Raw genomic sequence first — 15,902 nt, forward strand, 5'->3', positions numbered from 1 at the left:
TTTTTTTAATTCCTTGCTATTTATCCTATTTATTAATAACTTGCTATTTATCCTTTAACTTCTGACCAAACCATCTCAATAAGATTTAAATTTGGGTGGTATGGAGATAGTCGGGGAACGTCATGCCCTTCTTTTTTGTAAAAGATCGTCAAACACATAGGTAGTAAATTTTTCCTGTTTGCTTTTACTAATATGTACAGTTTTGGTTTCAGCATCAAGGAAGAATGAGAAACAGAATACTTTTGCAACTGCTTTATCATATCTTCTTTTCTTACACTGGAAACTGGTGATTTTTCTAAAACGGCATTGTGATAGGGTGCATTGTCAGAAATTATCAATTATCAGGAAGGTTTGGAATTAATATCTCTTCTGTCCATTTTAAGTAATTTTCTTCTTCATTTGACCTCTGTAATCGCCACTTTTTAAAATTGCTTACCAAGTTAGTAAGGTGTTTGGTATAAAACCCATTTCTCCTCTGGTGTGCATTCTAATAAGTCTCCTGCTTTTTGAAATAGGAACTTTCAGCCTATCATCTGAATCACTACACCACAATTTATTTGTAATACGAGATATTATATATATGATACATTGAGGTACATAAATGGCTTAATTTCATTTCTAAATTTTTTTACAGCAGTAAGATACTGAATACATTAAAACTTTATATCATGTCACTTAGTGAGAACCTTCCTGTTAGTTTTGGTTTTTTCTCCACCTGTAGCCTAATTCTATTATAATTTTTCTTAAACTCATCTACTTTCATGTGTAACCAATGACATCTTAAGCGCTAACATTATATTTTTTAATGTTAGCAGTTGTTTATGGATCTTTTAGAATTCATTTATAATCCGTATCACCACACACTTGTCAAAGTCATCTAGTCCTTTGTAACGTTTTCACAGGGTTTATATTTTATTGGAGTAGAGAAAGAAATCTTCTCTGAATTTCGGCTAATTTTTCTAGCAACCTCTTTTTCTCTTTTCTCACTCTTTGGACTTGGGATGCAACACTAATGGAGTTAGGATTGAGTTTACTCGTAATTATAAAACGTTAAAAATACACAACTGATTATATAATGTTACTATCTCTTCTCAATTAAAACTCGAATAAAAAGAAACGAAATCTGTGTAAAATCTTTTCTTACAAGATCAGCAAATGAAGAATAACTAGTTAATTTTACTTAAGCATTCAATAACGTAGGCTTATGGGTAATTATTTATTTTTATGTTGGTCTGGCTGTATTTGAAAACTGAGCACATTGCAAAAAATATTGCGATATTGTTTCTTGACATGATTATAAAAAAGGTGATACATTTCCTAAGTTATAATTTTTGGCTTGTCCGTGTTTATTTTTTTGATAAATAAAATCAAAATAAATTATAAACTTGTTTGTATACATGAGAATTATATTGTTAGTTAATTTAACATTTAGTGTTTGTCTGCTGACATAATTATAATACTTGTTGAGAATAGCTTTTTATAACATTTAAAAATATACCATAACATTTCTTTTCATGGCAAAATACTTAATCATTTATAACATAAATAACAGAATTAAAAAATATTTAAAAGTAATAATAGCATCCAGTAACATAAAATAATAAGTTGTATTCACATGAAAGCAATTTTCTTCTGGATGTGAAAATGAATGTTTTCAGTTTGGATAACAGGCATCATACAAGCTATTAAGATTCATTTAGCACTATAATTTCAAAACTGCTTTGTACATTGTTATTTATGGTAAAGCAGAATGCAACTCTAAACCATGAAGTCTAAGGTTTACCTTCACATATAAAAACCTTATAATTATTAAATGTGTGTACCATTGCTTCCACCCAAGTAGAAGAAGATCGTGGATACCAGTGTTCTATGGTGGTTGGGTTTCAATTAATTACACATTTCAGGATTGGTCGATCTTAAACTATACAAGATTACATTTATACGTACATCTTCATTCATCCTCTGAAGTAATACCTTATGGTGGTTCTGGAGGCTAAACAAAAAAAGAAAGTAAAAGTAGAGGAAATATTTTAATAAACATTTTTATTTTGAATGGCAATTCTTTTTTTAAAGAATGTCTTCTGCTTTTACTTCAAAGTCCCTGTTCAAAGTGGGATTATTTATTTTTGTTACTAGATAATTAATAATTAAGTAAATTACTGAACAATTAATCCAACTAACTAGCTTATGGAGAAGCCTGTATTCCCAATAAGGAGTATGTACTTGTTTATACAACATTCTGTTGATTCATGTGCAAAATATATGTAGAGTACCAGATACCTTGGGCAGTTGTTAACTTTAGAAGTGTGAGGATAACCTTAAGCTCTGTGTCATTCAATAGAGGTTTTGACTCTGAGACATTGATGATTCTTACTGGTTAGGACAAAGGTATAACTTCAAACCTGATGATGGTTATGTTCTAACTTGATCACCTAATGTTTTAATGTAGATTTTTTGTTTTGTCTTTTGCCAGTAACAGGCTTGACATAATTTTTTATACCACAAATGGCACTGATGGGTTCAATTTTGGGCAAATGCTCCTGTTTGGTTGTTTTCTGTGGAGTTTCTATGCCTTACATGGCAAGACAATGTAACAGGGGAAGTGTCATTGTTCCTAAACCCCTCATAAATTTGCCCAACAAAAACCTGTTACTATTGCTGTAGCACTGTTTTTCACTCACCTCTTGTGAGGGCACGATCATTCTACATTGGAGTTTGATTTGCAACTGGATTATGTGTATCATCATATAGTCTTGTTCTGGTGCCCATGGAAAAATGTGGTCTACAACAGTATATTTTGTAATCCTCCAAGATGTCAGAAAGTTAATATTAATTATTAAAGAGTAAATGCATTTAACCATAGGCAACTGATTGTGGTGCTGCAGTTAGGGCTTAGTGCTGGCACATCCCTAATAAATTTCAATAGAGTAATTATGGATCATATCTTCCTCATTACATGAAGATTCATAAGGCTGTGCTTTATTCATATAAGTAATGTGTGTTAAATAGTCACATTTTCTTATTTATAATGTATTCACTATAACATCATTATGTACTAACATTGGTTTTTAAAACCTATGTATAATTCTTTAGTGATCTTAAAAATAGAAGGTTGCAGGATTAAAATGAGGTATTTAGGTTCTATTCAAAGAATGAAAAATGCAGTTCATTCTTCAAGTAGGCACTGAATTTTTACATGCATTCATGCAAGCTGCTCATGTAATTTTAACATATCCATCATGCAAAAGCACAGAGTATCATGACCAGAAAGTCAAAATTAAAACAGTTATGAAAACAGTTATATTGTTATTATATCCTTATTTGTTTTTCAAATTTCTTTGAGTCATCAAATAACTATCATTCTTCTTTAATTTAATTGTTTGTAATACATGAAGTAGTGGTAGTTAATTTTTAACTTGTGAATGAAAACTATGAAACTGACTAGACTTACCTTGCTGATAAAGATAAAAATTTCATGCAGAATGTTTTTTTGTTTTGCTAATTGCATTTTTTTCATTTGTTTGTAGCTTTAAGACAATTTGAATGTAAATTATTACATAATTATATTAGTATGCCTTATGGTTTGTGAATTTAATTTGCATGATTTTTAAAAATATTATTTTTTTAATACAAGAAGTAGGATGACTATATAATCTTTGATTATCTTTGTCAGAACTATTAAGTAGAGGTCAGTCAAATGTAACATAGTAGAGTAAAACCCCATTTATCAAAATTTAATAGTAGTAGGACTTTTATCAGATTAGTGACATTAATTTCTACTATATACATTAAGTCCTTTAACAATTTAAGATGTAGAACATTTTTCTAAGTACATGATTTTATTCAACAACTAGTAGTATGCACAGGTTACTAACATGTGTCTAAATTTAAATATGGGAATAATACAGCTTGCAATATTATTAAAACATTTCAAATTGGAAAAAACATGTAATTCTCATAACAAATGTTAAAAAAGCTGACAACACATTTTTGGATTTTTTCTTTACACAGCTTTTTTCTGATGCACGGATTACACACTCAACTTATTTATCTTACAAATAAGACTTATTTCACTTACAAATATTTATCATTTTATTTAAATATAATATTTTTTGTTTATTTAATTCAATGAATACTAAAGCATGTGTGCATACTGTATTTCATTTGCGCGGGTGTGACAGTACCAGCAGCCACTTTAAATATTATTCATTTATTTAATTTTACCACTCACATGTGACATCACAACATAGCAGATAACTACAGCAGCTGTACATCAATGGTACACTAGTGCTTCTTGTGGTGAGAGGGGCTACTATTGACGCATTTTATCCACTTAGCCACTAGTTTATTTAGAGTTTTTTTTGGGGTGGGGGTGCAAATTTGCAAATTTTTTTGGAAATATTATTTTTTAATTGTTAACAAATGTGCCTAAGAAAGACCTTAATTAGACAAAATCTCAAGATACTGAGGGTGACCTTGCTCTACAACCTCACCTCCCTGACCTTTTAAGTTGAAAATTTAATGGCATCAATGTCCCATATATAGAAGTAATCTGACCAAGTTTGGTGAAAATTGGTCAAGTAGTTCTGGAGATATAAGGTGATTTAGAGGGTGACACATACATACAAATATCCAAAAATTTCCATATGGTTTTATGGGTTTTTTGGGTTCCTTAGATGTCAAAACGTAAAGATCCGGTGAAAACCGCATATGTCCAAATTCAACTCAAAACAGTACTTTCCCTTCTAAAGCTCTGCTATAGCACTAGACAGGAAAGTAAGCACTATAATTCTGATACTATATTCTATAATTAAGGCAAACAAAATAATCATCTCTTTATGTAATGTGAAAGATTCTAAAAACAAAATAACATTACAAAATGAACATTATAAGAGAAAGGTCAAAATCATTCAGTGTCAAAACACTTGTACACTATATCATTGGTTATAATAAGAAATTAAAAGAAACAATTATAAGTACTGCAATTTGGAACTAAGCTAAATTTTAAAGGAATAAAAAGGTAAAACGTTATTCTTTAATCTTTAATTCATTACCTTGTATAACAGAATGAACATAAAGATATCGGGGTATTTTATCCCCCAATTAATCGCGGAGCCTGGACACCAGTCCAGACACTGCTTCTGGATCTTTCTTATTATCAGGCGGTTATTTAAGTTTTAATGGTAGTTATAAATTTGTTTTTGTTATAAGATAGAGTTGGGAATTGCATTCTAATCTTTTGTTGATTGGTTTTTGAAATGTTATCTCTACTTGGCTTATTCCTTGGGAGATTATCAAGATAATTAATTGATCTTTCTCTCAACATGATTCTCCTTCCAGCCATCCACTGCAGGCCTTATGGTGCTAGTGATTTTTGGTCTAGTAGGAATGTGCCTGGAGCCCTAGTTTTTGGCAGATACAATGCATTCCCTATTCAGAGGGAGTCACATATGCTATCTGTAGGGCAACCTTCTATAATTTATCATCTAAATGTCTGTGTACTTTTTAATTAAATTCTTACTACTCATATAAAAATGAAAATAAAAAATTGTAATCTTTTGATTCTTTTACTAATTACAAATTTTGAATAGCAGACTAATGCCAGCTAACAATGTTTATATATAAATATTTTACTGTTTATAAGTGACACTGAGAATAGTTTAAGGCATAATGTCCAATAAAATGACATTTAATTTTAAAACCATGCATATAAAGAGAAAACTATTTCAAATCAGAGTAAAAGTAAATATGTCACAACATACCTGAAACTGAAAGTACATCAGACAAGACTTAGTAAACTGGATGATAGAAGATGCTACTGATTGTAAAAAAAATTAAATAGCTTACGATCAAAATAAAGATAAATGTTATTTATGAAAATATTACATAAGACTAGTGTAAGTTTTAACTGGGAGAAGTTCAGGGAAATGTGGACAAAATACATTTTGTGGTATAAAAAAGAATTAAAGATATAACTTAATATATAAATATTTTATGCTAATCAGTGCATAGTAATATGTTAAATAGATCTTGTCAAGAATGGGTAGGAGTGCTAGTCCATGCATAAAAATAAGGGATTGAACCAGCATTTCTCTTTACAAATCAAGGAAAGCTGTTGTAAAACCTTAAGCAGAGAGCAGCATAACAAAATATATTTATATATACTGTATATATAAAGAAATGGATTAATTCCATTTTAATGTTTAAAGATTTAAAAACGTACAAAATAATAGTAAAGCAAATGTGTAAAGATACTTGATAAATGAAATTAAAAAAAAAAACACACAACTTAGGCTAATGGAAATTATTAGGGTATATGTATTAATGTACGTATTTAGTGAAGAATAAGTAGAAAATTCAAGGAATTTTCTGTTACTTTTGTTAAATCCTATTATCACATTCTTATGTTCAGATATTAAAAGCTTTTTAAAATAATAGAGAAAACTATCTTTATTATTTTCTTTCTCTGTCACACACACACACACACTCACACACACACACACACACACACACACACACACACACACACACTCACTCTCTCACACACACACACACACACACACACACACACACACACACACACACTCACTCACTCACTCACTCACTCACTCACTCACTCACTCACTCACTCACTCACTCACTCACTCACTCACTCACTCACTCACTCACTCACTCACTCACTCACTCACTCACTCACTCACTCACTCACTCACTCACTCACTCACACACTCACACACACTCACTTACTCTGTACATGTATGAAATATAGTAGTCAGTTAACACATCAAATAAAGCTATGAAATGAATTAATGTGATTTATTTCACTCATGCACATGCATGTGCATACACATACACACTTTTTTCCTCTGCCAACTTCGGTATTTAATTATTTTGTTGTTAATAATATTTTAGATAACCTGGTTTTTTAATTAAATGTTGATAAATGGGTTTTTACATATTAAATGCATTTTAAGATTATGCAACATATTTTTTAGGGTAAATAATTTTAATTGCATATAACTGCGTGAAAATATTAATGATTTTTTACAGTATATTTAAAAATATTATTTATAACTTAATTCATTTTTAATCGTTATGCTTCCAACAGGTTTATCAACATCAAGAACTAAATTAAAAACTGTCAATCCAACCAGTACAACTATTACACTGACTGATCTCATCCAAAACTCAACTTTTGTTCCTAAATTTTCTGTTAATAATTTAACTACTTCCTTTGACTCAAATAAATCAAAGACAACTGGTTATTTAACATTTGTAAGAAACTCTTCTTTAGACAGCAATATTTTATTTATTACTACCACTACACCCATTCCTTTTTATAGCAGTATTTTTAAAGAAAAATTGTTTGGTAAAAATAGTTCTACTGCAACTAATACCACTTTAGTTCCACAGTATATTTTTACTACAGTGAATAATTTTAGAAACATTTCCAACATAGGTTCTACTTCTACAGTTTCTTTTCGTGCACGAGAATATAACCCATATAATGTTTTCACTGAAAGACATAAATTACTAGCTACACCAGGAGATTCAATAACAACTACACCTGTAACATACTACAATTTCACGGTTCGACCATCTAGAACATTTATATCTAGAGAAAAATTTAACTATTTCAATGGTAGTAATCAATCTAATAATTTTTCTTTTACTCATAAATATGTAACAGATATTCTTCATTCCATATCTTTTAATAAAATTATAAATGTTACCACTATTCCTCCTACTTTAAAAACTAACACTGATACATATAAAAGTAAATTAATAGTCCCCAATTACAACAATGTTAAAGAAAGTAATCTTTCACTGATTACTTCATCAACCTTAACGAATCAAACAGAATTTCATACTTTGATTAATCAATTAAATATCAGTAAAAACGATCATAATGTAAAAAATGATTCATTTTATTTTACCACTAATGTAATTGGTTTAAGTTTTAGCAGTACAACAGTTAGATCGGGACTCAATATCAGAAACTTTACAGTAATCAATCCTATAAATAATAATAATTATACAACAATGCATTTTAATAAAACAGGAAGCCTATTACCAGTATTCAAATTTATTGGTACTGCTACTCCGACCATCTACAATACATCAAAAAATATGTTAATAAATAAAAATATTTCTAACAGTTTTGCAACAGTTTTACCAAAAATACTTCCTAAAATTACTAATAAAATGTTACATGTCACTGATGATAATTTTAATGATGTAAAAATACCATTAAAAAAAATGGTTATAAACCCTGATTTCAAAATTATACCTTCATTAAATAAGAGTTCTATTGTCAGTTTTACTAAAACACCTGGTTTTTATGATATTAGACTAAATTCTGTTACAAAAAAACCATTCCTTATGAAAACAGAAAATTCAACACTAGTTTTGCAAGATAATAATGTTGATAGAAATTATAGTTATGTTAAATCTGTTAAAATTAGTTCGATTACTACTAAAATGCCAAATTATTTTACAAAAATATTTTTTAAAAATCTGCCGGTTAATGCTGTAACTGTTAAACCAATAAATTCATGGATTGTTCCACCTTATTATGTAGTCCCTCCTCTCCAAAATCCTGTAACTACAAATACAAAAGAGACCACAGTCAGATTGAGGATGAAAAATTTTTATGAAAAAATTCAGAAAATGAATTCTTCATATGCTCTTGATAAAGTCAGTAAATGGAGATTAAAATATATTAATAAAGGTAAGAGTATTTATTTTTTAACAGTTTTTGTTTTTCTTTAATTAACTGGATATATTTTACTAACTAGGAAGAAACTGAATTTATTTTACTAAACTACTAACCAAAAGGAAAAATATTAGAATTTTTTCTATGGTATATAACTTTATTTAAATAATTCTTTTCACTGTGGTCATTTGTATTCGTAATTTTACTGTCTTAAAATATTTATTTTTTGTCCTCTACAAGATCATGATGGTGTAATGTTTACATTATTGGTGAACATATCATACCTTTTATATAGAATTTCTTTGCTCTTTTATACTATGTAACAAATTTAAACTTACGCAAATTTATAAATATTTCACTTTCAAATTAATGAAACCTGTTTTTCTAAAGGCTTTTTGCTACAAATTTAGTGATGTTACCACTACCAGTTTTGTTAATGTTGCCAGCCTGATTAATAACAGTGCTTCTGTAAAGGTCTTTGGAAGAACAAACTCCATTAATTTAAAAGCAAGTGATCAATAAATTAGAAGTACTATCATGTTTTGCCATTCTGCTCAACTACTTAATATCTTTATTTATTCGTATGATATCTAGGGAAGCTTTCTTAATTTCGGGTTTAGGCAGCTGTGATCTTTCATATAATGTGCATACTTTATCTCATCCGTAGATCAGGTGCCAGGACTCTTGTTGGTAATTAGAATTAAGAAATCAAATGAATAACATCAAAATTCATTCAGTAGTTACGTTTTTATTAATTTTTAATGTGTTTTAGATATTATATGTTACTATATATTGGTTATTTTACCATTAATTTTACAACTATCACTATTTTCTTTTATGTCAGTTTTAGATTTTTTATGTCACTTGTCACTTATTAAATTCTGTATTTTTTCATTAATTTTCAAGGGATATTAATGGAAATCAGTGAATGATGAAAAAGAATTATAAACATACATTGCATTCTTTCCAGGATTTTAATTAATTGTATGAAATATTTATTCATTATTTTGTTTAAAACTTTATAAAAAATTTATTTATATTGCTATCTTTAAGGGTTAAGGAAATTTATAAAAAAATATATAAAACTGCAAGAAATTAACCCATAAATAGTGTGTATATGATATAGATACTCCAGTGACATAAAAAGGATTTGTTAAAATCTTATTCTTGTGTTAAATTATGTATTTCTTTGGTTGTTTTTTTTTTCACTTATTAAAATTTAAAAAAAAACTGCCATTTGATGTCTTTTTATAGCATATGAATATATATATATATATATATATATATATATATATATATATATATATATATTTTATAAAATAAGTGTACAATAAAATTATCACCTAAAGACATACATGTAGTTCAAAGTTAAAAAAGAAAATTAACACAACCTTCTTCTCATGATTAATAATTAAAATCTTCTCTCTTTAGGTAATGTATCATGTTGCTCCTCAGTGATAATTGAAACCTAACAGTTCTCAAAAAATTATAGAAGTTTTAACCCTAGGTCCTGGAAAGTTACCATTCCATATCTTAAAATCTGATGGTCCCACAGCAATTGGAATATGTTGGGGAGCATTTTTCTAAAAATTGAGGATTTGAAATAGAATAAAATACAAACAACTAAAGCAATTTTTAATAAACTATTTCTCTTAGATCACCATGTTTAAATATTGCTGGATGGTTTTTACTTCTTTGTACGAAGTAAAGGAAATATTGTAATCGTGAAAAAATTTGATTTTCAGATTTCAACGGAAATATCCATTTTAACTAGTTTTGGCATGACGTCTGTATATACGTATCTCACATAACTCAAAAATGATTGGCCGTAGGATGTTGAAATTTTGGATTTAGGACTGTTGTAACATCTAGTAGTTGTGCACCTCCTCTTTTGATTTCAATCGATTGAACAAGTGTTCAAAAAAACCAAAAATCCAAAAAAAGTTGGATTTTGGACTTTTTCTTAACTGCAAGCCCTCATTGAAAGCTTTTCAACGATGTATCATAAGTAGTACTTATTTTCATTGGTTCCAAAGTTATAGCCAAATAAAATTTTAATTAATGAGATATTTTGATTTTACAAGGGAAGGCACATCAGTTCGAACAAGAATCAGATTTCATCTCTCTTTTTTTAACTTTCTTTTTTTTATTTAAATATATTGATTTATTAATAATTATTAACCTTTCACTGTAAAAAAAATAATTCAGTAATAACAAAAAAAAAAAATCAGAAGTTATTAATGAAATAAAATTTTATGTTCTTTTCATTTAAAAAAAATGTGTACATGTAATTTAACAGGCGTAAAAGGAAGTCATATTGTGTCCACATCAGATGTTGTTATATTCTGTTGAAATATTGCCGTTGGCTACTGATCATAATCCTTAAAAACTGTTTTTATTAACCTATAATTTAATGTAATTTTATTTCAGTTTTATATTTCAGTAAAGTCCAATGCGTGACTTTTCAGCCATGTCATTTCTTTCTTACAAATAGTGAATCTTGAATCCACTTCCTTCTCAAGGAGATAAATATACTTTTGGAAATAGGTGTGGATATGATAACATCCAACCCCAAAAATGTATGTAACTAGTAGAATAAAAATTCCATAGGTCATGAAAAGCTTTTTACATGTAAATATTACGATACTAATCTTTTATGAATTAGAAAAGCTTTGATGTCCCAATTTTCTTTATTCATGTAATACTCAGTTTATGATGTTTCTACCAGTTATGGTTTGATAGTGAAAAATTATATAATTTTTTTTTTTAATTACAGACAACCAAATTTATTTAATGTAAAAACTTTACATAGCCATTTTTGGTGATTACTGTTTTACTGATTACTGTTTTTTTTTGTTTTTATTCTGCGGTCAGCTGTTTTATTAATTGATACCAAATTTTATTATAAGGTCAAACTATGATAGATTTGAATTATGTTGTCATTTTTGTGTGTTTGTATATTTTATAATATTTGAGTATGTTAATACTCAAGATTGTGGTCTTTTTTGAATCTCTGTAAAATATCGAGATTGTTATTAATGTTGGTAGGTTTGTGATCTATATCATTGTGTAGTTATGGTGTGTGTTCTTAAGTATATTGTACATTGGTTTAAATTTATGTTTCCCTGGTGCCATGTAAATCTTTATGCCATCAGAACAGTTAGTTCATTTTATGTATTCCATTGTCATTGTGTTTTATATGTAGTAATTTGTTTTTTGTACTGCATTGTATTGAACTAATTTTCATAAGTTTTTACTCAAGTATATTAGTGCGATGTATTTTGTTTTGGTGTGTTTGTTTTAGAGTCAGTCAAAGAGTGTGCTCTATATCTATTTCTGTATGTTAGGTGAACTTATAATGTTAAGTTGTTTTTTCTATGTTGAGTACTGCTTACCTTTCCTAGCTTTATTCTTTTATCACTTGTTGATGTGTTTCGGAACCACTCCATTGTCAGAACTGATAGTGAGAATGAAGCTAAGAAAGGTAAGCAGTACTCAACAAAGAAATTATGGTGATCTTAGCAGAAAAGATAATAGTAATTATTATCTTAACAACAACAATGTTTAAGTTCTGTTTAAATTTGTAAACTAGTTTCCCTATTTTTACATAATTAATTTGATATATTTTTTAGAGCTCCATTAAATATATTTGGTTTAATTTGAATTTAATTCATTTTGGTCATTTACTGCTACTATCTACACATTGAACCAATTTCTGTTTTATTTCCACTATTATTTACTTACATTTCTATTTCTCCCATTATAATGTAATTCTTTACTGCATATTTCATAAAAGCATAAAAAATCATGATTGAGTTATAAAGTTTTCGGATGTTTAATGCAGTTTTGTTGAATTGAGGCCTGTAAGAAGCTGCACCCTTGTTTATGTAGGGATTGTATTCATAGATTGCTCTACATATGGATCACCAGAACAGGATGAGTTATTAATTAGAACCCAACAGAAGTGTGGTGACCATGAAGTATTGAGGAATCAGTAGCATCAAAATACAAATGATAAGCTGGCCAACCTTTTAACTTTCTACATAGGAAGGAATACGCTATGCTTTTCTCCCATGCATCACTCATACACTTTAGTAATCATTATTCGATCATATTTTTCCCCATGGCCCATTTAAATACAAAAAAAATGGCTAATCATAAAAAGTTAATGGCTAATTTAAAAGTTGTGCCTAACTTAAAGTGGTTGGTGATTGTATCATTTCATTATAATATTATTACTATAATTCAGTTACTTAACAAAATTTATCAATTTATGTGTATTCACAATAATTTATATGTACCTCAACAAAATTTGTAGATTTAACAATTACTAAATTAAACCTGAGTATAACTTATTACATAAAACTAATAACTTTTTTAATGACAAACTAAACCATTACTTAATGAACCATTTTTGCTTATGTTATACAATGGTGTTGATTTACAATGACTATTTGGTACCTGGTGAACTCATATTTAAAACCACCTAGCTACGCCAGTGATGTCAAAGCATTTTCAATTGCTTTTGTAACTTCCTTTTGGCACTGTTGAATAGATGATCAGACATAATTTTTCTTTTTATGAATAATGTACTGTTAACAATTAATATCTGCTTTAAAGTCAGAGTGAGAAGATTTTTTATATTCTTTTATACTAAATGTTTTTTTTTTTTGTTCCTAGGACTATCTAGTATAAGATTGATAAATATGTTGTATGGTAATTTTCTATTATACATATATTTCAGTTTATATTAACAATTTATTTAATATGTATTATAAATATATATTTATTTTTTTTTTACAGCTAGTCAAGCTCCTTATTATAAAGAAGAGCCAAACAAATTTAGAATGTCAACGATTGTTGTAATTTTGCTATCTGTATTAACTGTAGGGGCAATTACTAGTATAGTCATATATATAGTTCGTCAAAGAAAAATTAATCGTAATGGCAATTGTGATGATGATTCAGATGTACAGTTTTTAACTTCAGATGAAATAATTAATTTTAATTGGGCTCGACCAAGTCCTGATAGACAGTTGTATCATTCTCCAAGACCTGAACGACTAGATTGCTTAGGACTGGAAGAAAAGTGAAAAGTTAAGTGTTTATTGACGACAGTGGTTCTATTTCTATAAAATAAGTATTATAAGAATTTCTGATATTTTTTTCTTGTACATTTTTATATTAAATCAATAAAATATAAATATTGTGTAATATTTTATATTTAACAATAAATTATTTTACATAATTTACACCAACAATAAAGAATGCCTTTTTTATCCAAATATTTTATGAAGATATACACTAGCTCTTTACAAAACAAACATGTAAACAGCTGATAGTATGTGTACATATTTTTTTTTTTAACCTCCGGGACCACCGTTAGGTATCACTTCAGAAGATGAGATGAATGATTTGTAACGTGTGAAAATGCTATACCATTAAATAAAAGGAAATTAAACTAAAATTTTATTTAATTCAATTAAAATTTATTTTAAAAGTTAAATTTAATTTTGAAAAATTAAAAGATTTTTATTTTTTAACACAAAAGTTTTTGTTCCAATATAATGAGTAAATAAATAAAAATACTGTCACCTATTCATGCTGATCAGCTGATCACTGGTGGTCTCCTACCATTATTGCAGAAATCAAACTTACTTCACTATTGTGTAATATTTCATTTAGAGTATTTCATTACTACACTGTTTGTTTCGTATTAGAATTTATTGTGATTGGTTGGCTAATTGTTTTTGTCTACCTTCACCACATTTGTAAGCCACTTTTGTTATTTACATCTATTTATTTTATTTTATTTATATTTTTTTAATTTTTGTAATTGTTAATTACTGAATTAATTTTTTCTGTGCTACCTGCTAACATTACTGTCAACGTGTTACTTTGTGAACAGGAGAGGATCACACTTTTAATGACGAGGAGCTTTGGTGATAGAGTCAAGTCATATAATTAAGTTTGTAAATTGTTCAATCCAACATTTAATAATAATTATTATACTATTGCAAAAGGTACAGTGTCAAAAACCATCAAATGTTTGAAGAAACAGGGAGCATTAATAATAGAGAAAAACCAGGGAGGCCTAAATCTGCAACAGACAATAACAAATTATTGGAAATTATGTAAGAATGTATTGAGAATCCTCATTCCTCGACTTGAAGTTAACTGATTCAAACAAAAAAGTGAAAATTTCAAATCCTTCAAAATTGGTCTGGTACAAGAACTTAATGAAGATGAAGATTGAAGAATTAAATTTGCAAAATTATGATAAACAATATTTATGCAAATCCTAATTTATTAAACAAGATAGTTTTTGGTGATGAGGCCACGTTGTTTTTTAAATGGCAATGTAATTGCCATAATCATAATTTGCTGTAATTGTCGATACTAGACTGGTATAAATCCACATTGGTATTGTGAGACAGATACACAGTGTCTAGTCAAAGTAAATGCATGGGCATATATTGTTGGTGGGCCTATATTTATTGATGGAAATTTAAATGCAGTGAAATATGAGGCTTTGCTTCATGACCATATCATTTCAAACATTCAAAACATTGTTATCACCAATTTCCAGAACATTTGGTTTCAACAAGATGGTGCTCTACCTCATTTCAGTCTTCAGTATGCAAAATTTTAAATGCATTCTTTCCTGGAAGATTGGATGAAGGGGTCAAATATAATGGCTAGCAAGATCACGTAACTTGTCACCAGTGGATTATTTTCCATGGGGCCATTTAAAAAATATTGTTTATCATAATAAGGCTCAAGATATCAATGATTTACAGAATAGAATTTGAGAATCAGCACAAAATAAATATCACTAGGGAACCATTGAACAATGCAGTATCATCGTTGTAAAACAACAGAAGATGGTTATTTTTAACATTTATTAAGATGAAATGTAAATAAGCAAACGTTATGCTTAATAGACAACTTGTTTTAAATAAATTTATTATATAATATTTAATAAAATTTTTGTAAATTTATTTATTTGCGATAACAGATCCTTAAATTATTATTAATGTAATCTTTTTTAAAATTCAAACTTTATCCTGCCTCAATTTTGGGTATGGACATCGTACCAACTTTTTATTTATACAATTTTTCTTGTCTTAAAAGAGACCTTTAAAATGATCTCTCATTCACAGGATGTTACCATTTAAAATATTTG

At 28.2% G+C, this 15,902-nt stretch overlaps 1 protein-coding gene across 2 annotated transcripts in view; it reads left to right on the forward strand.

The window, feature by feature from the left end:
• Positions 1–13,932, forward strand: part of LOC142328755 (uncharacterized) — a 49,762-nt gene extending 35,830 nt beyond the window's left edge. Inside the window, exons 9-10 of one of the 2 annotated variants that reach the window (XM_075372772.1) lie at positions 7,109–8,731; positions 13,520–13,932. In XM_075372772.1, the coding sequence (XP_075228887.1) occupies positions 7,109–8,731; positions 13,520–13,809 (1,913 nt within the window). In that variant the 3' untranslated portion in view covers positions 13,810–13,932. The remainder of the gene's footprint in view (positions 1–7,108; positions 8,732–13,519) is intronic. The other variant, XM_075372773.1, reaches the window with a different exon arrangement.
• The last annotated feature ends 1,970 nt before the right edge of the window (positions 13,933–15,902 follow it).

Source organism: Lycorma delicatula, chromosome 8 (genome assembly GCF_047948215.1).
Source record: "Lycorma delicatula isolate Av1 chromosome 8, ASM4794821v1, whole genome shotgun sequence".
Classification (NCBI taxonomy): domain Eukaryota; kingdom Metazoa; phylum Arthropoda; class Insecta; order Hemiptera; family Fulgoridae; genus Lycorma; species Lycorma delicatula.